The 24,658-nt window shown below is 39.3% G+C and overlaps 1 protein-coding gene across 3 annotated transcripts in view; it reads left to right on the top strand.

The window, feature by feature from the left end:
* ATF7 (activating transcription factor 7) overlaps positions 1–24,658 on the top strand; it is a 110,357-nt gene that overhangs the window by 19,206 nt on the left and 66,493 nt on the right. For all 3 annotated transcript variants that reach the window (XM_079775123.1, XM_079775121.1, XM_079775122.1), the window contains exon 2: positions 3,218–3,286. In XM_079775123.1, coding sequence (XP_079631249.1) covers positions 3,239–3,286 — 48 coding nt within the window. In that variant the 5' untranslated portion in view covers positions 3,218–3,238. The remainder of the gene's footprint in view (positions 1–3,217; positions 3,287–24,658) is intronic.

Here is a 24,658-nt window from a genome sequence, read left to right as displayed (position 1 = left end):
AAAGGAAGGGAGAGAGAGAGAGAGAGAGAGAGAAAGAGAGAGAGAGAGAGAGAGAGAGAGAGAGAGAGAGAGAGAGAGAGAAACATCGATGTGAGAATAAAACATCAACCAGATGCCTCCTATTCACGCCCCAACTAGGAATGGATCTTACAGCCTAGGCATGTGCCCTGACTAGGAATCAAACCCTTGACCTTTTGGCATACAGGGTGATGTTCCAACCAACTGAGCCACACTAGCCAGGGCAAAAAAGTAAGTCTTTGTTGATTTGAGAGAGAGAGGGAGAGAGAAAAACATTGATACGAGAGAAATTTGAGAGAGAAAACATCGATCGGTTGACCATACTGAACCTGCAACCTGGGCATGTGCCCTGACAGGCAATCAAACTGATCTACATGGGCCAGGAAAATTTTTTTTAATGTTAGCTAGAAATTTCTTAAAGTAATGCGACAGATCATTATTGTTGCTAATATTTAATATTTTAAAAAGACAAATCATTTTAAAGTGAAAAGCAAGAATAATGAAAAAGAAAAAGGGCAAGAGATGGAGAGAATGATGTAAGAATAATGGTGGGTACTTAAAGAGGGCCTCCTTCCTCCCATTGTGATCTCCCTTTGGTGAAAACGGCAAACAAAAGCCAGCCAATAGGGAAGGAAGCCGGAAATCCTAGTTAGTGACCGTCAGATTAGAATATTTAAGTCATAAAAATGCATGCTTCTTTACATTTTAATGCTTTCCCTCCCCCCAACTTGGTTTTGCTCCCCTTTAAATTGCTTTAAAAAGTTATGATTTTTCATCTCTATTTCCTAGTGAAGAGTCAATTAAATAAAATTTGGAAGGCATATACAGTATTATAATGTAATTGTGCAAAACCAGGTAAATTTTTGAATTTTGTGATTTTGGGGGAAACCATTCTAGAATTTATTTCATTACTTCCTATGCCAATACTGCCCCACTCCTCAGGCAGGACCCTTTTCCTCCTCTAGGTAGAAAACTGAAAAAAAAAAAAAAAAACTTAGCCTCAAATAACAAAACTAAGATAAAAAATAAGGAATCTTGTCTGGTCCTTATAGCTCCTCTATTCCTTGTAGTTTATTACTTCCTGGCTAAAAATATGTTAGAGAACCTTGTTGAAATAAAATCTCATTTTGTGATTATATTCAGAAAGCAGGTTCTGGGATTAGGAAGTGAAATTATCTCCAGCACAGCAGTTGTAGGATTTTTTCCGGAGATAAATGGCTTTTCAGAAATACTCTGAAATTTCAGTCATAATGACCTTGGTCTTTGCATTTATTTACTTTTATTGTATTTATTTTTTGTACTATGTTGTAGTTCCAGAAAGTGCTAAAAAATCATCATGTGTTTAAAACAAACAAATAAACCAGAAAAATCCCCTTGTCCTGAGGCTGTGTGAAGAAAAATAAAGCTCTCATTTTCCCAGTACCCAATCATCAGCTTGAGCTGGCCTCTCAGGAACACAATTTATTGAAGCAATTTATCCTGGCTAAATGCGATATAAATCTGTGTACACCTATGTACATGCAAGCTCTCTTCCATTACAGCAATAATGCCGCAGCACCAGTTTCTTCATAGTTAGACCCTGTTCCTGTCACACTGAAAGGTGACTAAGAAGCCCTTTCTATTTTACGGACACCCCACAATTTTAAACACCGATTGGTTGTGGAATTACTGATCAGACTACCAGAAATACTGTTTTCCAACCCCAGAGTGAGTCTTAAGAGAGTTGAAGAAGCGTTGTTACCTAGCTACCCTCTGAGTTTTAAGCATGGTATTCTGATTACCGGATCTAGTCTAGCACTTTCATATTTTATTTTATTTTATTTATTTATTTATTTATTTTTCTTTTTTTTTTTTTCATATTTTATTTTAACGTAGGCCTGACTGAGGTTAACCTGACATTTTGGTTTGTCTCCAAGATAAAAATGTGAAATTTGGTTATAATTCTGAAGGCATATTCAAATTTTAGTTCTTTCTCTTTCACCTTCTCTTGTTCATATTTCTTCATATACCTTTCTCTCTTATAGAAGGATGTTTGAAAATGTCCTTTAAGAGTTTATCATATAAAAAAAAAAAGAGTTTATTGTATAAAGACTGTTTTTATACGCCCCTCCTTCCCCCCCCCACCTTTTCAAAGTCCTGTTTTATTTATTTTTTTATATTTCTAATTTTTGTTCACCTCCACCTCTATTCTTATTCCTAGGAGAGATATGAAAAATTTCCCCAACACATTCATATTGGAATTATTGTTCTTTGACAAAGAATTTCTATCAGCATTGCAAGAGTTAGCTTCAATAATTAAAAAACAACAACAATATAAACCCTGTTATATTCTTTAGAGAAATAGAGAGGATGGATGGTGATGCCTTTTAGTGCCATTTCTTTATCCCCTGCAGCAGCACACATCTGTTGGCTGCAACCGATCAGCCCAAGAACTCTGGCCGAGAGCAGCACAAACAGCCGGAACATATTCACCCAGTAAACCCCCAAAGAGTCGACATTTGTTTTATTGCTGCTTTTAAAAACCTAGCCATAAATAGAATCAGAGGGGGAAGGGCACCGATATTTCTCCATTTGCCACAGACTATTGGTGGGGGGAGAAGGAGGCTCCCCGTGGGGAGAGAAGGTTTTTATTTTTATTTTTTATTAATGAAAATTATTTCCCGTGTAGCCCAATAGGATGGGTGCTTTGTTTTCTTTGGCAATAATCTGGGATAAACGGCCCTTGCCAACCGTCTCCTAGTTTATACACCAGGGAGCCAGATTATAGCCCTGTAAAATGGAGCACCCCTCCTATAATCCCTTAATTAATTAAATGACAAATTTTGGTCTTCTCTAGTTCAGAAATATGGCTTCCGCATCGAGCGTTCAGTGGATTTATTGACATAGGGAACTGCACTGGTTGTAATTCAGCAGACTGGAGAAGTGTGTTATATACTGTAGCAGAAAGAGGGAAAATGTAGCAAAAGGTTTGAAATTCCTCGACTATTTAGGTCTAAATTTTTCCAATTAAAAGTTTCAATTGAGGCACGGTAGATCATATGCCACCTGTCTAATGTGTCTCCCCAAAGTAGCCTGTGTTTACAGCTTTGATAGATGGCATTCTTGGAACACCTGTTTCTAGGGTTGATATTTTTGAAGCACTTTTTTTAAAACTCCAGCATATTTAACATAACTTTTCCCCCTACCTCCTCCTCCTCAGCTCCGCTCTGCTATATGAAATATGGGAGACGACAGACCGTTTGTGTGCAATGCCCCGGGCTGTGGACAGGTACGTTTACAATATACTTTATTGTGAATGTCTCGTTGTGAATCAAAGTGGCTGTTTTATCACTAAGGCAAAGAGTTTAAAGCCGGTATTTTACGTGATCACTGGAGGTAATCAGATCAGAGGATTTGCAGTGTGTAAATCCAAGTTATGGGGAAGTGTAGGCACTCTACCGTAATGAAATCTGCCTTTCTCTCTTTCATATTGTTATTCTACTGGTGTTTGTTTCCCAACACAGTGTTGAGGAATACACGTTGCTCTCTCTCCTTTCTAAACCTATCCATCTAAATACAAAGCCAAGTTTTGAAATATCTTCTCCTCAACGTTCATGGATATAAAAGTCAGTTTAATATATTTGGATAGGCTGCTGAGAACGCACCCATTGTTAACCCCAATTTGCCAGAGTCTATTTGGATTTTTTAAATATGAAAAAAAAAGTTTCTTTTGACTCTTGATTCAGAAAATCACTGTTAGCTGCTATGGCAAATATCTAAGAAAGACAAATCCAACATAGAACCTGAGATCCCATAGCAATATATAAGCTGCAAGACTTCTCAGCCATTTTCCCTGCTGCCATGTTATTGTTTGTGGATGTGTATATCATGTGTCAGATATTTTTCATCATATACTTTTTTAATAAAGTAATTTTTTGAAACTGCCCTTTTTCCCCCATTTTGTACTTTCTTGACTCTTCTTCCTATACCCTCCCCTATTTCTGTGTTCCACAAAGGATGAATAAAGGAATACAAAGAAAGTTTTCTCTGTCTTCATGAATTGATTTTATGGATCCTGAAGGGTTGAATTCAGTTAGAAATATGTCATGTGACTGTCCAGTGACACTTACTGGTGGTATGTGAGATTGCAGACTAGTTCTATTAAACATTGTAAATACTTAGACAAAAAGAAGAGAGAGTTAAGTTCCAGAGATTCCTAAGAACTGGAATTTGAGAGGTGGATGAGATGGGAATGGTGACAAGGAATAGGCAGAGGATGATTTCAAATTCCAGTAAATGCTGAAATTTTCAGAAAAGACTGAAAAAGCATTGTATTTTGAAGTATTCAGCATTGTAGGGTGTATTTCCTTCCTTGTCAAAGTTTTCGGCTTTATTGTTGACTGCATGTTTTCTCCAAGTGGTTTATACTTTTTTTAACAATAGAAGCCACTTGGGGATATAGAGTAAATTTGTTTCACTTTTCAGACATCTGTATTGGAGTACATATCTGAACCTGATTCCTCCAAAATTTTGTGTGAATTTATTGCTAAAAGTATTTAATGTGACTCCCATAATTGATACCTGGTACCTTTTTCACTTTTCTTCTTTACTTTAAAAACCTGCATTTTTGGTGAAAATATATATTTTTCTCATACTTACATTTACTTTTCTTCACTTATTATTTAAGCCACTCTATGCCTATAATCTCTCTTATATGTTTTGTACCTAAAACCATCCAGACAAGGACTTAAAGAAATAAAAGTGGATGATAAAAATAAAAGGAACACACGGGAAAAGCATCTCTTAAGCTCTCTGAGGATAAAAGATCTGAATAATGTTTCTTCAAGCTGTCTCATCAAAAAAGAGTAGTTTTCACTGAAATTTGAGAGCCGGGAGAAGGGTTTTTTGTTTGTTTTTTTGTGGGGTTCTGTTGTTTTTTTCATTTTGGACTAGAGGTAGGAAATCAGTAGGTACTTTTCAGTTTGGTTTCTTAACATTGTTGAGTTGTTTACCATAAGCCTTTTTCTTCCCCTACTACTTCTTCCCGTTTCTGAATTGTTCGTTGGTATTTTGGTTGTTAGGATTAATGATAAACTCTGGTGTAGGTCTTGAAGACTTTTCCCCCTCAGCAGTGCAGAACTTCGGGAGACTGCTGCCTTCTTTTGGAAGTTACTTACTTGTTTCATAGAAAAAAGATAGAAAGCTACAACTTAAGGCTTTGAAGGTAGCCAGATTTTTTTACCTTCTTGCATGCTAAAACTTTATGGTCAGGTGAAATTGTAGTTCTTTAGTTATATTTTAGTCTTCTTCCAAATTTTTCCCAATATCTGGTAACAAATAACTATCGAGTGGGATCCCTGTAAGATTTACTGCTATATGAAATAGTGAAAATCTAGCAGAGAAGATAAATTTGGTACAGTGAACTACCCTTGGCCTGTCATCCTTGAAAATGGTTTCATTCTGGAGACACCTGGAGGCCTTTAAGCTATTTATAGACCCTTGTCATTGATTCAAATTCTTTATTCCAGAAATATTAAAATAATAAAGAGGCTAAGTCCCAGGAAGGATAATAAGGACCGTGATAATTTTTGTTAGGCATGGTTTAGAACTTAATGCTCTAGAAGTCTCAAAAACCAGTGGCTTCTACCAGTTAGAGGAAGAAAGAATGAAAACAAATTATAATTCAAGAGACTGATCCTTAAAAACCAACCAACAAACAAAAACTATAGGATTTTTGCATTATGTTAATATTTGTTGCCTGCCCAGGCTTTACCCCAGGTACCCCCAAACTCAAAAAACATCTTACACTTTAATATTAAGTTAGGAAGGTGAAAGGAAAATTCACCTAAAATAGACTAGTGGATTATGCTCTTCACCATATAATCAAAACCACCAGGCTTTCAATGGATACATAAACATGTTTTGGTTGCTAGGTCTTTAATGGCTGTTATTTTTGGATTCTGTTCATGATCCACTTCCCAACAGTAAGTCTGATGTGACACAGCTGAGTTCTAAATATGCTGCCTGTACTTTTTTTTAGAGATGGCTGCTAAAGGTTGTGTTCTCTGCATTCTTATCTGAAAAGACAGGTGATACGGCTTTTCTCTGTTGAGACTCTCTTTCTCTTGAGCCTCATCACCTTCATGAAGAGGAGGAATTCAGGGAAAGCAATATTCCTAATGGTACCTCTCTGTGGACTGCGGCAGCAGTGGTAGTTAACAGAGCTGCCTCCAGAGAATGGGTTAGTGTTGTTAAGGCAATCGTGCCCCAGATTCCCTGTGACAAAGGGCTGGTTAAATTTGAGTTGTATGGGTTTTTGATGTGATGGTTAAAAGATAGCATATACAGGGTGGGGCAAAAGTAGATTTATAGTTGTTTGTATGGAAAATAATACAATAATAAATAAATTATAATACAAGAATAACCTCTGTGTTTTGCATATCACAACTGTAAACCTACTTTTGCCAGCCGTTTATTTTAAAAACATTGTGACTATAAAATGTCTTTGCCTGTGTGTGAGTGTTAAATAATAGAAATATAGTTTGTGGCTGAATCCAGCAAATCTTGAGATTTTTTTAATGCTTTAAAATCCACTTTTATTTGAAGGTGGATTATAAAGTAGGAAAAATTACTATGTCTTGGTCAGTAGTCTTGAATTTGAGATATTATTTCATGAGGATGCAGTTAGATAACATACCATTTGGATGCTTTTTGTCCAATTCTTATTTTCGGTAGTCAACCAATTTCATATTTCTATACCTCCTCTCAAGAATAGATAGATACTGTATTATAGTACAAATTATTCATATTCAAGTAGTCTTTCTGGTTATCATAATCAAGTCACTGAGCAGAAGCTGGTCATATAAGCTTATTACTTAAAATGTCTATTTCCTTAAAAACAGGAACACATTTCTTATGGATACTACTTAATGGATAGTATCATCCTATTATTAGTCATTGAGAAAGGTTTCTGTAATAACTACTCTGTATCAATGCTGTCCTTTTTTTTTTTAAATATATTTCTTTATTGATTTCAGAGAGAAAGGGAGAAGGAGAGAGAGATAGAAACATCAATGATGAGAGAGAATCATTGATTGGCTGCCTCCTCCATGCCCCCCACTGGGGATCAAGCCCGCAAGCCAGGCATGTGCCCTTGGCCGGAATCGAACCTGGGACCCTTCAGTCCACAGGCTGACGCTCTATCCACTGAGCCAAGCCAGCCAGGGCTCAATGCTGTCCTTTTAAAGAAAAATCCTTTGATTGTTTCTCTGTCCAGTGTGACCTTAGGGGCTGTTACTCTTTTTTCCCCCCTCTGAGGATATCTACCACTAGAGCTTTTCTTCTCCCAGGGGACATTTAGGTACAAGTTGGGGTTCTGTTCATACCTTTCTGAGACATGAAATATAACTTGCGCATGGAACTCCTGTTTTCCCTTTCTAAGGCCAAGAATAGCAGTAGAGCCCTAGTTGTGGTGGGATTGAGGGCAGTTTCTTGTACCTCCTTATCTTGTCATATAGTAGGAATAATGTTTATGATGCTGTAGTCCTGGCTTCACTTGGCGTTTAACCAACCTCCAATGCTGTTTATTGCTTCGTATCCTCTGCCTCCATGAACATTATCCCTTAAATCTCTATTGCCTTGTAATATATGAGGCAACAAATAGCTTCTATGATTGGTTAAATGCTGGCATGCTACAAAGGTATATGTTTTATTGCCTATATAACACAAATCTATAGAGATTATTCCTGTTATCCCAGCCTTCCCATTAAATGGGCCATACTGATACTATGGGACTCTGGATTTTTAATTCTATCCCTTTGGCAAGTTTTCCTATTAACTGGCATTAGCACAAAAGAAAGGCAAGGAAGAATGGTTTGGTGTTGATTACTGATTTTTTTTATATTAAGGGAGCTTCGTGAATTGGAGAATAACAAGGGAAGAAATGGCTCTGATAGGTAAATGCCATTAATGGTGGTATGTGCTATCTTTACATGCTTCGACAGGTGAAGGCAGTTTCAGGCAAACAAATAAGCCTTTCTTCCTCACCCTCTGCCAAGAGTTTTAAAAAAATTCAAATTTTTATTTAATAATTCATATTTCATTCAATAATTCATCCAGTTCCCATCTGGTAACAGTGCCTGCATGCTGTCAGGCAGCTGAAAATACACTGCATTATACACAATTAGGCCAAATGCTAACCTTGTTTTTTGTAATAATATGTTGATTTTGCAATAGCTTTCAGTTCACTCTGAATATGCTGCAGTTTTATGTAACCTTGTGATGGAAGTAGACCACTGTTATGCATTGTGTAGATAAAATTGGGACTGGGGTAAAAAAAAAAATGTAGAGGTTTTACGAACTAGGAATTAAATCCAAGTTTTTAAACGTCAGATCTGGCCCTCTTGACACTTATTTTTAGAAACATCTAGGTGATTATTTTAGTTTTCCATGTTATATTTTTTATTATATTACTAAAAGCATAGTAGATTAAAAGCATTCTTGTTCCAGTCTGCCTCAAAAAAAAAAGCTGTATAAATCTAATTGGAGCTATACCCAAGAAATTAAGGTAAACTTTTTTCATTTATTCAGTTATTTTTCTTGGCTATGACTTAATATTTGGAATGAGAGCCCAGAAACTGTTCTCAGAGCATTGCTGTTAGGAAAAAAAAAAAAAATCCTGTATGTTTATATCTCAGTTCTTCCTAAATTAGGAAAGGGACGCTTTCCGGCTCCCTTTTTTTACAAACTACCGAGTTTATAAAGTGCCTTCTGGATCTGAGATCCTGTCCTTTATTAATTCTCTTTTGCCACCCCTGAAAAACCACATATGGGTAGGTTGTTCACTTACAAGATATTGACATCATTGTATAGAATTCTTCATTCTTTTATCAAACACTCTTCCAGCTAATGTGGCAGATAGAAGAACGGCCAGTGTGCTCCCACTCTCTGGTTAGTGTGTTTCTTTAATGCAGATTGACTTGCTCAGCAGTTGCATTTTGTCTGAAGCCCTTGCTAGGGCCTGCTCTGTATGTGGATTCATAACACATCTGTGTGTACATCTACAGTGCTGTATAAATAATAATAAGTAATCACCAGATGGCCTATAACTGCTCCTCTGGACCCACTGGGTCTCTTGAAGCTGTTAGGAAAGTCTTCTGGCGTTTTGCTGGGGAAAACATGTCATAGATTTATTTCAAAAAAAAAAAATTCAACTCACAACTGGTGTTTAGGACCAGATATTGCTGTCTGTGTTGTAAATATTTAACAGGCTTTGTACAGTGACAAGTAAAAGCGCCATTACTAACCACACACAGGGCTGTGGAGCTCTCCTTCCCTCCCGGCCATTTAGGAAGGAAACGAAATGCCGATAAATTGTGCATTATGAATTAAGGTGCAAGAGATGCTCTTTGGAAGCTCTTTCATAGGAGAAGAAAGAGAGCTGACACACTCTGCTCAAAGGATGTAACTGGGCAAATTTAAGCTTTTTAACCACATGCCAGTGATTTAAAACACGACACCCCTTTGAAATTAGACTTTATAATATAAGAAAAGCCCCTTGAGCTGGAGTTTGGTCAGAGCCTGGTTTTTATCTTAATTGAGTCTTTATAACCAAATCATAAAACCCTTTGAAAGGGTTACAGTTGTGTTAGTAAATACTTAGCTACAGTTTTAGACTTGGTTATATCTAAAAATTTCACATATATTGTTTGCCAATATTGTTTATAAAGCAAAACATCTTTATTTTGTCCTCTTTTTATTCCTTTTTTTGTTAAAAGGGTTGTATATTTTGGGGTTTTTTTTGGGGGGGAATTTTTTATTCTGGTTTTCGGCTTATATTTTCCTGTGTTATATTTTGCTGTTACTAACCCTTTTGCTCCAGTACCTATCCCAGATACTTGGTCACTATAGTAATGCATGTTTATAAAAATCAAAATAGAGGTCATTACCTCTAAATTTTAGTGTTTTTAAATTTTTATCATGACAAATATGTTTTAAACAGAAATTGGATATCTTAGGTTTCTAGCCTAGTTTCCTTTTGTTTTTTTTGAGGGCTGAATCTATTTAACCACAGAGGAACTGTCCTATAAATCATAGCACATGGCTGTTATTTTTGAGTTAGTATGTGTACAAAGCTTTTCTCTTTCAAAAGCTCATCTTGAAGAAATGGCATACAAATTGTGAGGGAGAAATGCTGTTGTTAATAGATTGTTGTAGATAGGTTTCACTTGTTAAATTTTCTCTAACAAAATTATCAAGTTAAGTATAGGATTTCATGAAAGAAAGAATTACAGAAAAAGATGCAAGTGTTGGGGTTTATCTCTTTGTAATAGTGCTTTCGTGTTTTTACTTTGAAATTTCTTTGTGCAGTGAACTATGTAAGCTTCCTAAGATTATGCTTTGGTAAGAATCTGGACTGTTTGCAATTGTGGTGTGAAAGTACATAGAGAATGAGGACGACTTTGTGAAATTAGCCCATTCCCAGTCTGGCACAATATGTGTCCTGTGTTGCTCCTGATTTTGCTGGCAGATTGAAGAGCTGAACCAACTTCTGCTCTAAAGACTAAAGTTGCCAGCTATCATTCCAGCTTTTAAATCTTGTAGTTCACATAGATGATGTCAGATTTTTGAGCAAACATAGTTCTGTCTTTCGATCCCAGGTGGAATTTGCAATTCCCTAGGTTGGAAGGAAAGAGTTCTCCCTTTTTGCCTTTGAAAAACTGGAGTAGCTCGGCAGGGAAAGTCTGCAGAATAAATCCTTTGAGTCATTGTAGAACGCTTGAGTGCTCTGTTTGGCCTTCAGCAGATTGGCTGTTGGAATCAGAGCTCTGCTTATCAAAGACATGTCTCTGGAAGAACCATTTATGTTATTCCAGAGAAAATCACCCTGTGGCAAAAGGAACGCCCCCTTTTTCTTCCCAAGGGTCAAATCTTCTTTTGATACTGGGCAATTATCCCTTGATTTTCCTGAAAAAAAAACAAAAAAAAACCAACCCACAAAAAACAACTTAAATCTACCATAAAGATTGACACCAGTGCAGGTTGCAGACTTGGCTACAATGACAAACTGATTTCTTGGCCACAGGGAGGGGCATCAGGGTGACACTCATAAGTACACTTGAGGCTTAGTGGGGATTTTTCTGCTGAGTATCTCAGTGCCTCTTCTAAGTTTGGTTTCTCTTTCTCTAAGGAAGATAACATTTGCTTTAGTTTTTGCACACCAGTCACTATAAAAATGCTGTGAGAATTGTCCTTTTCTTTTTCCCTCACTTCCTCAAGCCTCTTTCCTTATCTTTAGTTACTGTCTTCTCCAGTTTGTGATCAAGCGCTATAATCTAATTTTTTTACTTTTTGCCTTCCTCTTGCACAGCTTGGCTTGGCTTGTATTAGCTATTGTATCTGGTAAAGATTATTAACCAGCATTTCCTCTAACTTAAAAAAAAAAAGATTCTTTTTTAGATTAGTTTTATATTTAAAAGAAAAAAAAAAGCGTGGAAAGTAAATACAGAGTTCCCACATACCCCCATCACTCCACTCCGCCTACCACCAAATGGTTTTACTGTGGTATGTTTGTTACAACTGATGAGCCATTATTGATACATTATTATTAACTAAAGTTTACATTAGAGTTCACTGTTGGTGTTGTACATTCTGTGGGTTTGGACAAATGTATAATAACATGTATCCATTATTACAGTATGGTACAGAATGGTTTAAGAATTCTTATCTTTTTTCTCCCTCTCCCCAGCCCCTAGTAACTCTTGATCTTTTTGCTATCTCCATAGTTAGAGTCATGCAGTCCTCTAATTTTTTAAAGTTGTAAGCAGATAATCATGTGATTGAGAATAGCTGGAGAAAGAGGGAGAAAAAATTAGACATGTGAGGTCACAGCTCCACAGTCCCTCTAAAAGTCCAAGAATCTATCCAAAGATTTAGATGGCCACCCTTTCTTATCTTTTTGATGTTAAAAGATTTGGTTTGCCTAGTGACAGTCCTACTGGTTCTAGGTATTCAAAGGACAGAATAAACACTTAATTGGCTATATTTGGGGTGTCAATGTATTAGGGCTGGGCAAAGCAAGAGGAAGTAGAGCCCTTTTCATTTGTTAAGGACAGTAAAGTCTCTCCTCTCCCCTCCCATAGGCAGCCTTATATGTGATTGAAAAAAATCAGTGCAATTTGAAAGTAAACAGGAAAGATTCCATATCCAGAAATAAACCCTCGTACTTTTTTTTTTTGCTTACATTTATTATATACTAGTAACCCGATGCACGGATTTGTGCACATTAAAAGGAAATTAATTAGAAGATGGCTGGCAGGCCGGACACGCCCTGGAGCCAACCTCCAGGGTCCCCTCCCCAGCGGACCGCACCTGGGGCGGTGCCGTGGCTCGAAGGGCAACTACGGAGTAAGCGGGGTCCCTCCGGCAGGTGGGGTCCCTTGGCCTGGTCTGTGGGGATCGGCCGCTGCTGGTCAGAGCATCTGCCCCCTGGTGGTCATTGTGCATCATAGCTACCAGTCGGACGGTTGCTTAGCCTTTTATATATAAACTAGTAGCCCTGTGCACGAATCTGTGCGCCAGTAGCTCTCTGTGGGACCTGACTGCTCCGCGCCCGCTGCCCAGAGGTTCTCTGTGGCCCAGAGGCCTATCCGCGCCCCGGCCTGCCCAGCGGCCCTCTGCGGCCGGGGTGGAACGCTTGCCTCATCACTGTGGCAATGAAGCAAGCATTTTGCCAAGCTGCTCACGCTGCTTGCTCTCAGTGGCCCCCCACCCCGGGACTGGGGGATTCCGGCGGGGCTAAGAGGACTGGGTGCTGCCATCTTGTGGCTATGGGGGCCGCATATTTGTGATGGAGTGATGGTTAATTTGCATATTACCCTTTTATTAGGTTGGACTAGGGGTGGCCCACTGCACAAAATTTGTGCACAGCGGGGGCGTTCCCTCAGCCCAGCCTGCACCCTCTCCAATCGGACATCCCTCTTGCAATCTGGGACTGCTGGCTTCTAACCGCTCACCTGTCTGCTTGCCTGATTGCCCCCAAGTGCCCTCCCCTGCCAGCCTGATCTCGCCCCCAAGTGCCCTCCCCTGCCGGCCTGATCTCACCCCCAACTGCCCTCCCCTGCTGGCCTGATCTTGCCCCCAATGGCCCCCTCCTGCCGGCCTGATGTCGCCCCTAACTGCCCTCCCTGCCAGCCTGATTGCCCCTACTGCCTCTGCCTGCCTCATCGCCCCTAACTGCCCTCCCCTGCTGGCCTGATCTCACCCCCAACTGCCCTCTCCTGCCAGCCTGGTTGCCCCCAACTGCCCTCCCTTCTGGCCTGATCTCGCCCCCAACTGCCCTCCCCTGCCGGCCTGATCACCCCTAACTGCCTCTGCCTCAGCCCCCACCACCATGGCTTTGTCTGGAAGGAAGTCAGACGTCCGGAAGATGGCCGGACAACCCGGTCTAATTAGCATATTACCCTTTTAGTAGTGTAGATAGATTATATAGGATAGGATTGCTTAAATGTGGGGGAGGGGGAAGCCTTTTTCAGCAGGAGGAGATGCTCTTGGCAGACAAAATCACATAATCTCTATATCTGGACTGATAGCCAGCCATATGCATTATACTACCAAACCGGTCATGAAAAAATTGAACTGCTTTCTTACACCTTATACCAAACAGCTGTTGCCCTTAAAACCCCTCCTCAGCCCCCACCTTAGGTTCTGCCTTCGCAATTCACCCAGATTAGGTTCTGATTGGTTGGTTTCTATGTCAGTCAGCATCAAAAGCTCCGCCTCCTAGGCAGCCATTGGCTCCTCACACTTCACGCAGATTAGGTTCTGATTGGTCGGTTTCTATGCCAGTCTGTGTCAAAAGCTCCACCTCCTAGGCAACTTGCACTTCACCCAAATTTGGTTCTGATTGGTCAGTTTTTATGCCAGTCAGCATCAAAAGCTCTGCATCCTAGGCAGCCATTGGCTCCTGGCACTTCACCCAGATTTGGTTCTGATTGGTCGGTTTCTCTGCCAGTCAGTGTCTCCGGGCCTATCTCTGGGCCTGATCAAAGAGGCGGGGCTGATCAGCAGCCCGCCCCCCCCCCCCGCCCCCGCCCCCAGGAGGCCGGGAGAGAAACAGGCATGGCTGCTGTTGAAGCTGGGAGAGAAAGAGAGAGGCAAGGGCTGATCAACAGCTGCCACAGAGGCTGGGGATTAGACCCTGCCTCTCTCTCTGCAGGCCTCTCTCTGGGCCTGATCCGCAGCCCCCTTGGCAGTCAGTGCTGGGTTGCTGCGCGGGCACAGGCTGCAGTCAGTGGTGACCCAGCACTGACTTCTGGTGTTAGGTTGAGCCTTGGTCGTTACGGACCCTGGCTCTTTATATATATAGATTTTTATTTTTTTATAAATCTTTGTTGTTGAATAAACCCTTGTACTTATACACTAAATAAAAATTCATGTAAATTAATGTTATTTAGCCCTGGCTAGTATGGCTCAGTTGGCTGGGCATTGTCCTGTACACCAGAAGGTCACTGGTTCGATTTCTGGTCATGGCACATTCCCAGGTTGTGGGATTGATTCCCAGTGGGGGCTATGCAGGAGGCAGCTGATTGATGTTTCTCTCTCTCTCCCCCTTTCCCTTCCTCTTTCTCTAAAATCAATAAAAACTTTTTTTTTTAAAGTATGGGAGCTATAATTCACTCTTTAGTACAAATTAGTTTAACCACAGATGTAATATTGGCTACATAAAGTTTTCATTTGGGGTTAGGAGATAATAGATGAGAACTGGTTTAGGTGGAATGGCCCCAAAGCAAAAGAGACATGGCAACTTATGAGAATGTTTTGGGCTATCTCAACTTCCTTCTACTATAAGCTTGGTGAGAAGTATAAATCTTAAGAGCTTAAGAGCCCCAGTACATACTAGAAGCAATTTAATTCTCTTTGGACAGAAAGAGAGACATTTTCTCCTTTTCTTGCTCCGGAAAATTTAGATTGAGAAAATATGGGGAAATGAGAGTGACCTGATTTCTCTAGTTTTAGGATTCAAGTTTCCTGTCTACTTAGAATTCAAACTACCTGGTATTGGGTATGGTCTCTTTTCATAGAGATATTGACTCTTTATCTACTAGATTTGGCTACATATGAGAATTTTCCAGTCTTGGCCTTAATACTAATTTAATTTTCTTATATATTGAATCTAACTGACTCTGAGGTAAGATGAACATTGGCCTAGGAAAGCTCTATACCATGATGTTCAAGATTAACATAATTAGTGCAAACCAACAGCTCATTTATATATACATACACATACAACTTAGAGGAAATGTTGTGTTTATATAAAGTGCAGGAAAATTATATTCCACCCAGGGATCATATGGGGGGTATGGGAAAGAACAAATTACAAAGAAAATTGTTTAACTTTATCAATGTGATAACAATAACAACAGTAACAATAAACAGAAGCTAACTGAGCTCTTATTCTGAACTGTGGAAAAGTGCTTTACTGGTATTATTTAATCCTAGAAATTCCTTGAGGGAGGATAAAATATTATGCCCATTTTACAGATGAGAAAAGAGGCTCAGGTTAAATAACTTGTACAAGGTCACACAATATTTTGTGATGCAACTGCAGTGCAAACCCAGACAGACTAGTTTCAACTGCTTTCTTATTTTCCATATACATGTAAATATGTATATCTAGTATAGAAAAATATGGGTAAGTAGTGGTTTTTTGGTAAATGGGACAAATGCAGTTAGTTAAGGAAGGTCTACCTATGGTTTGCTGCTGATCTAGGCCTGAATGCCATATCAGAGAGAGCTGGATTGACTGCTGAGCTCTGCCTGTACAAAAAGATAAGAATTCTTAAAAGACCTCTCTGCAGAGGCCTTAATCTATAATGTTGTTGTTTTTTATCTGCCTGGGAATGCTACTGAAATGTAGCTCTCTGTGAGATAAACTATTGTTTCGCAGCAGGGACATGATTTTAAGATGGGAAAGAAAACTAATTCTTTTTAATCCTCACCCATTGATTTTTAGAGAGTGGAAGGGAGGGAGGGAAAGAAGAGAGAGAGAGAGAGAGAGAGAGAGAGAGAGAGAGAGAGAGAGAGAGAGAGAGAGGTGAGAGAGACACATCAATAGTTTGCCTCCCACACGCACCCGGGACCTGGACTGGAGATCGAACCTGCAACCCAGGTACATGCCCTTGACTGGGAATAGAACCTGGGACCCTTCGATTTGCGGGCTGATGCTCTAACCACTGAACCACATCAGTCAGGGCAAGAAAAGTAATTTTTGGCCAACCAGAAATGTAGAAAACTGGAACCTAAAAATCAGAGTTTCAGCATCCTCCACTAATAGGCCCAAAGAAGCATTGTGGAGTCATCTTTGTGAGTTCTAGACTGAATCACTTCCTGATTCATATTCCCTTCTTCTCCATCTTAGTTTTATGCCTGTAAGTTCCCAAATGCAAAGAATGGGTTCTGGGTATCTTGCTTTGTGTAGTGCCATGTAGTAGTGCAGCTTTTGTTATAGTGGCTGCTATACTAATTGGTAACAAGAGAAAATATGACTAAGGTGGAATTAGGGTATGATTTGAAGTACTTTAACAGTGTGATGAGATGTATGTTTTACCCAGTGATTGCTAGCTTGTTTATTCTCTGATGTTCTTGACATATGATAGATACATGAAGGATCTTACTTGTTGAATAATATAATTATTCTCCACTCACATTTCACATCCTCTCCTTCTTTGACTTTATATCACTGCCATATATCTGCTCTTTCCTTACAAACTGTGGTGTGCTAATGCAGTGGACATATAATTTATTATTGGAAGTGAACGTTTATGACTAAATAGATACATGAAAATATTTATGTGAAATAACTTGTGATAAAAATATGTTGAAGTACACATAAAGGACCAAAAGAGATTGGAGTCTCATAGTTGATATTTATATATAGTAAAGGAATTCTTTGTATGTTTTGTTTGAATGTCTTTATCTTTTACCGGAAAGTTGCTTAAAAAAAAAAAAAATATATATATATATATATATATATATATATATATATATATATATATATTCCTTCTTGATTCTGATGATTCATTGTATAACTGTGGACTATGTGAAGCTAATTCTGCATTCAACTGCAGGAAATATCTGACTACCTTATCTTTTCTACCTCTGATGGTGAAGTCAAATTCTTGGCTTCAGAGCTGAGAATGCTCTTTTGGGCAAGGTCACAAACTATGAAAATAATGACTATAGGTGTCCAGAGATCTCATTTGTTTATTTTACTGGATGCTTCGGACAGGCCAGTTAGTTATATGTATGCATATACTTGTGTGTGTGTGTGTGTGTGTGTGTGTGTGTGTGTGTATGTGTGTCCCCTGACAAGAGTTCCTGTAAAACTATAAATGAAAAGGCAAAAGGGATTCAAGGCAGCAACCTATCAAACATAGACTACAAACTTGGCTCCTATGAGGTTATTGGACAGACAGTGACAGCTCAATAGGATGGATGATTTATTTATTTATGTTTTTTGGGGTTAATCCTCACCCCAGGATATTTTTCCATTGATGTTTAGGGAGAGTGGAAGAGAAAGGGAAAGACAGAGAAAAACATCAATGTGAGAGAAACACATCGATTGGTTGCCTTCTGCACAAGGCCTGGCCAGGGCCCGGGTTGGGGAGGAGTCTGCAACCAAGGTACATGCCCTTGACTGGAATTGAACCCAGGACCCTTTGGTCCACAGGCCAACTCTCTATCCACTGAGCCAAACCGGCTAGGGCTGGATGATTTTTTTTTAAAGGTCTATGTTCGTTTGTTTGTTTTTTTAAATATATTTTTATTGGTTTCAGAAAGGAAGGGAGAGAGAGAGAGATAGAAACATCAATGATGAGAGAGAATCATTGATCGGCTGCCTCCTGCATGCCGCCCACTGGGGATCGAGCCCACAACCCAGGCATATGCCCTTGACCGGAATTGAACCTGGAACCCTTCAGTCCACAGGCCAATGCTCTATCCACTGAGCCAAACCGGCTAGGGCTAAAGTTCTATGTTTTAATGCTAAGCCTCGGTTACCTCCTTGTTGTGTCTCTATTATCAAGCTTGATGACCTTCCCCCCACAAACAAAAAAAATCTTTAACAGGCATCAGTTATATTTGAATCAAGTGAAAAGAGTTGCTGAGATAGTTTTAAAGATTTCAGTTGTGTTTAGGTGGAGTTATCTGTATAATACCAGAATGGGGAGATAGTATTAGACATCTGTCACTTCTCTGAGCATCGTTTTTTTACACAGTGGTAATCTGTGTGCATTCATTTTTTTCACTGTATTGTGTTTATAACTTCAGACATTTTAGTTCAGTTCCAAGGTAGTTCTTAGGATTAAGGAAGAGACTATAGTCCACTTAGGCTGAATTGGGAGGGGACAATAAAAGTGGTTACTCTAAAATGTTCAAGGGCCTCGGTTCTAAATATGTGTTTATAAGGCACTATATTAGATTTTTTTTTAATTTAGCTATTCCCTCTTAAGCCTTTCCTTTTCTTCTAAGTTTTACGTATAGGTAATTGCAAAAGTGGAAAGGGGAGACTTTATTTCAGCATTCTTGTACTTTATATGCATTTGAAACTACAGCCAGATCGGGCCTTATGAGGCTTTTACTTTCAGTCATTCACATGGAACTTCTCAGAGAGAGAGAGAGAGAGTAGTGTGCACATATTTAGCATCTCTTGGTAGAGCAGTGGTTAAAGGTTCGAACATATTGTACCTTGTTGGCTATTCCCTAGTCCTATGGGAGGCATTTTGCTCCTCCACAGACAGTAATCAGCTTGTCAGAGTCGAATGGCTTTTTGTTTTTTCTTTATCTAGTAAAATGCAGTGGGCTAAGCCTTTCTGGGAAGCAATTTCTTCCTTACCGCATGAACAGAAGGTCATGGATGCTGTCTTGAAACAAAGGGGAAATGGTGATAGAAAAATCAGTGGCTGGGGCATAATTGGATTGGAGTCTGTCAAAGAGACAATTCTTGCTTGGAAGCTGGACTTGCTGCTATGCTGTGCTTTTCTGTCTTCACATTAGATTAATAAGCAGTGAGTACTCTACTTCAGGCTTAATTTTTCAGACTTTTTTTCTGAGCACTCTATGAGCATAAACATGCAATAAGCTATTTACTTAGTGGTTTTCAATTTTTTAAGAGTATTTTTTAGAGCTATTTTAGATTCACAGCAAAATTGAGGGGAAAGTACAGATTCCCCATGTATACTAGTACATCCCTTTCCCCTACTCATAACATAGCCTCCCCCATTATCAACATTCCCCACCAGAGTGGTATATTTGTTACAACCAATGAACCTACACTTACTTATAGATACATCACAATCACCCAAAGTCCATAGTTTACCTTAGGGTTTGCTCTTGGTGTTGTACATTTGATGGGTTTGGACAAATGTATAATGATATGTATCTATTATTATATTATCATACAAAGTATTTTAACTGCCCTCAAAATCCTCTGTGCTCCACCTGTTCACCCTCCCCCGTCCCTCCCCCCACCTCAGGTAATCTATTCATTGTTTTACTATCTCCATAGTTTTACCTTTTTCAGAAAGCCATATAGTTGGGGTGATATGGTAAGTAGTCTTTTCAGATTGGCAACTTTCACTTAGTATTATGTATTTAGGGTTCTTCTGTGTCTTTTCATGGCTTGATACCTCTTTTTTCCTTTTTCTTCTTTTTTTCTTAGCACTGAATACTATTTCATTGTCTGGATGTACCACAGTTTATCCATTCACCTACTGAAGGATATCTTATTTTCTTCCAAGTTTTGGCAATTATAAACAAAGCTGCTGTAAATGTCCATGTTCAGGTTTTTGTGTGGACATAGTTTTCAACTCCTTGGATAAATACCAAAGAGAACAATTGCTATATTGTATGGTAAGAGTATGTTTACTCTGATAAGAAACCGACAAGCTGTCTACCGAAGTGACTATACCATTTTCCATTCCCACCAGCAATTAATAAAAGTTTCTTTTTTACTAATAAATCTTTATTGTTCAGATTATTACAGTTGTTCCTCTTTTTTCTCCCCATAGCTCCCCTCCACCTGGTTCCCACCCCATCCTCTGCCCTTACCCCCCCCCCCACTGTCCTCATCCATAAGTGTACAATTGATTTTTTTCCAGTCTCTTCCCACACACCCCCACACCCCTTTCCCCCGAGAATTGTCAGTCCACTCCCTTTCTATGCCCCTGATTCTATTATATTCACCAGTTTATTCTGTTCATCAGACTTTTTATTCACTTGATTTTTAGATTCACTTGTTGATAGATATGTATTTGTTGTCACTTTGTTGTTCATAGTTTTTGTCTTTACCTTTTTCTTCTTCTTCCTTTTCTTAAAGAATACCCTTCAGCATTTCATATAATACTGGTTTGGCAGTGATGAATTCCTTTAGCTTTTTCTTATCTGTGAAGCTCTTTATCTGACCTTCAATTCTAAATGATAGCTTTGCTGGGTAGAGTAATCTTGGTTGTAGGTTCTTGCTATTCAAAACTTTGAATATTTCTTGCCACTTTCTTCTGGCCTGCATAGTTTCTGTTGAGAAATCAGCTGACAGTCGTATGGGTACTCCCCTGTAGGTAACTAACTGTTTTTCTCTTGCTGCTTTTAACCTTTTGTACTCAGATGTCGAGTGTGACTCGACACAGTTAGCATAGGTAGCAGCTTGAGAAAAAAGCAAGCGAGTGCAAAGGGTTAAGATTCTCTCTTTGTCTTTTGCCCTTGGCATTTTAATTATGATGTGCCTTGGTGTGGTCCTCTTTGGATTCCTTTTGTTTGGGGTTCTGTGCGCTTCCTGGACTTGTAAGTCTATTTCTTTCACCAGGTAGAGGAAGTTTTCGGTCATTATTTCTTCAAATAGGTTTTCAATATCTTGCTTTCTCTCTTCTTCCAGCATCCCCATAATTCGGATTTTGGTATGCTTGAAGTTGTCCCAGAGGCTCCTTACACTATCTTCATATTTTTGGATTCTTTTTGCTTTTTGCTTTTCCAGTTGGGTGTTTTTTTGTTTTTTTTGTTTGTTTGTTTGTTTTAATATATTTTATTGATTTTTTACAGAGAGGAAGGGAGAGGGATAGAGAGTTAGAAACATTGATGAGAGAGAAACATCTATCAGCTGCCTCCTGCATACCTCCTACTGGGGATGTGCCCGCCACCAAGGTACATGCCCTTGACCAGAATCAAACCTGGGACCCTTCAGTCCGCAGGTCGACGCTCTATCCACTGAGCCAAACGGGTTAGGGCCCAGTTGGGTGTTTTTTGCTTCTTCGTATTTCAAATCTTTGACTTGATTCTTGGGATCCTCTAGTCTTCTGTTGGAGCTCTGTATATTATTCTTTATTTCAGTCAGTGTATGCTTAATTTCTAGTTGGTCCTTTTTCATATCCTCGAGGGTCTCACTAAATTTCTCGGAGGTTTCTAGAAGATTCTTGAATTACCTTATAACCATGGTTTTGAACTCTATATCCAGTAGTTTGCTTTCCTCCATTTCTTTCATTTGTGTCCTGTTTCTTTGTCTCCGCATTTTGGCTGCTTCCCTGTGTTGATAGAGTGGCTTTGTGTGCTAGGTGTCCTATAGGGCCCAGTGGCTCAGCCTCCCTAATTACCTGAGGTGGACACTCTTGGTGCACCCCTTTGTGGGCTGTGTGCACAGTCTTGTTGTAGTTAAGCCTTGATTGTTGTTGGTATTACTGGGAGGAATTGACCTCCAGGCCAGTTGGCTGTGAGGATCAGTTGTGTCTATGATGGGAGAACTTCTGTGCTGGAGACACCCTTATGGGGCAAGACTTGCTCCATTGGGGCTTTGGCACTCACTGAGTCTGCCCCCTGAGTGTGTCTCTTATGGATCTGAAGAGTTGTAGTCTGGATGGTCTCTCTCTGACCACTGGGTACTTTAGCTCTTGGATCTCCAAGGAGAGAGGCCACCCAGCAGGAGCTACAGAGAGATCTGCAGATTCCTTCTCTTTGTTTGGGGTTTGGAGGTGCCCAGATGAGGCCCAGCTGTGAAGCAATGCAAGCTGCTGTTGAGTCTTGGTTCTTCTTTTGAAGGCTCTGGGGCTCTTTGATCCAGCTGCAGTACATTAGGTTTCAGATTGCAAAGGGCCAGGCCATTCATATGCAGAAGCCTCTGTGCACAAATTGGGTGGGGTGGGGTCTCAGGTAATCACCAGGGTGGAGCAAACAGCAATGGCTGACAGTCAGCCCTGCCTGGAAGAGGTCCTGTGTGTCTGTGTGTCTGTGTTCCGCGGCACCGTGCAGGAACAATGATCGCTGCAGGCACTTCTGAGAGAAAGCCGCCCTTGAGTTCTGCCCGTTGCCAGACAGTCCAGTTTCTCCCCGTATGAGTCTGGGTCCCCAGAGTCCCGCCCAGAACTGGAGTTCAGAGCAGTTGGGAGCTTGTGTCTCCCTCCCGATTGAAAAAGACAATAGCACCCTAGCTGGTTTGACTCAATGGATAGAGCATCAGCCTGCGGACTGAAGGGTCCCAGGTTCGATTCCAGCCAAGGGCACATGCCTGGGTTGTGGGCTCGATCCCCAGTAGGGGGCATGCAGGAGGCAGCTGATCAATGATTCTCTTTTATCATTGATGTTTCTATCTCTCTCTCTCTCTCCCTTCCTCTCAAAAATCAATAAAATATATTTTTTTTAAAAAAAGAAAAAGACAACAGCGTACTCAGTTGCCAGTCCTTTCCTCACGAGTGCGCCTCCGTACCTCTGCACTTCACTTCTGCACTTCCGCTCCTCCTCCGAGTCTCAGTGTGCTTTTCTCTTTCCTTCTAGTTGTATAATTTTCACTCAACCAGCCTTCCCGCGGTTCTGGATGATACCCGTTTTGTCTTTTAGTTGTAGTTTTGAAGTGGTTGTGCAAGGCAGCAAATTCAGGTTTTTACCTATGCCGCCATCTTGGGTTCCTAATAAAAGTTTCTATTGCATCACACCCTCACAAGCATTTAGTGTTGTCAGGGATCTGGACTTTAGCCATTTGAATAGTTGTGTAGTGGTTATGTCGTTTTTGTTTTAATTTACAGTTTCCTGAGGATATACAATGTGGAGCATCTTTTCATATGCTTAGCTGCCATCTGTATATCTTCTTTGGTGAGGTCTGTCAAAATCTTTGGCCCATTTAAAAAAAAATTTTTTTTCTTATTGTTGAGTTTTAAGAATTCTTTGTATATTTGGGATAACAGTCCTTTATCAGATTTATCTTTTGCAAATATTTTCTCTTGGCATGTGACTTGCCTTCTCATTCTCTTCACATTGTCTTTCACAGAGAAGTTTCTAACTTTAATGAACTTTAGCGTATCAATTATTGCTTTTGTGGAGTAAATGCCTTTGGTATTTTATTCTAAAACGTCACTGCTAAACCCAAGATTATCTAGGTTTTCTCCTGTGTTATCTTTTAGTTTATAGTTTTGTATTTTAAATGTATGTCTATGACTCATTTAGGATTAATTTTTGTGAAGGGTGTAAGGTCAATGTCTATATTTAATATTTTGCATGTGGATGTCCAATTGTCCCAGCACTGTTTGTTGAAAAGATCATGTTTGCTCCTTTGTATTGCCTTTCCTTCTTTATTAAAAATAATTATGTGGGTATATTTCTAGGCTCTCTTTTCTGTTCCATTGATATTTTTGTCTGTTGTTTCAGTAATACTATCTTGTCTTGATTACTATAGCTTTATGTCTTGAAGTTGGATAGTGTCAATCTATCAGCATTATTCTCCTTCAATATTTTGTTGGACATTCTGTGTCTTTTATCTTTCCACATAAAGTTTAGGGTCAGTTTGTTGACACCCACAATATTACTTGCTGGGTTTTTTATAGAGATTGCATTGAATCTATAGATCAAGTTAGGGAAGAATTAATATCTTGACAATAAATATATATTTAGTTCTTTGATTTTGTTCATTAGAGTTTTGTAATTTTCTTTGTATAGGTCTTATACATATTTTGTTAGATTTATACCTAAGTATTTCATTTTGGGAGGTGCTAATATAAATGACATTATTTTTAATTTCATATTCCACTTGTTCATTGCTGGTATACAAGAAAACAATCGACTTTTGTATATTAACCTTGTACTCTGCAACTTTGCTATAATTGCTTATTAATTCCAGGAGTATTTTTTGGGTGTTTGGGGTTCTTTTGTTTTTTCAATTCTTCTGGATTTTCTACACAGACAATCATGTCATATGTGAAAAAAGTTTTATTTCTTCCTTCCCAAGTTGTATATTTTTTATTTCCTTTTTTGTCTTACTCTACTAGCTAGGACATCCAGTATGATATTGAAAGGGAATAGTGAGAGGGGGAATGAATCATCCTTGCCTTGTTCTTGCTCTTAGTAGGGAAGCTTCAAGTTTCTCATTATTAAGTATGATGTTAGCTGTAGTTTTTTGTAGATGTTCTTTATCAAGTTGAGGAAATTCTCCTGTAGTCTTAGTTTGCTGAGAGTTTTTATCGTGAGTGGGTGTAGGATTTTGTTAAATGCTCTTTTTGCATCTGTTGATATGGTGATGTGATTTTTCTTCTTTAGCCTGTTGATGTAATGGATTACATTAATTAATTTTCAAATGTTGAATCAGCCTTGCTTACCTGGGATAAATCTCACTTGGTTGTGGTGTATAATTCTT

This window comes from Cnephaeus nilssonii (genome assembly GCF_951640355.1).
Source record: "Cnephaeus nilssonii genome assembly, chromosome: 6".
Lineage (NCBI taxonomy): Eukaryota > Metazoa > Chordata > Mammalia > Chiroptera > Vespertilionidae > Cnephaeus > Cnephaeus nilssonii.
This window is presented reverse-complemented; position numbering and strand designations above follow the sequence as displayed.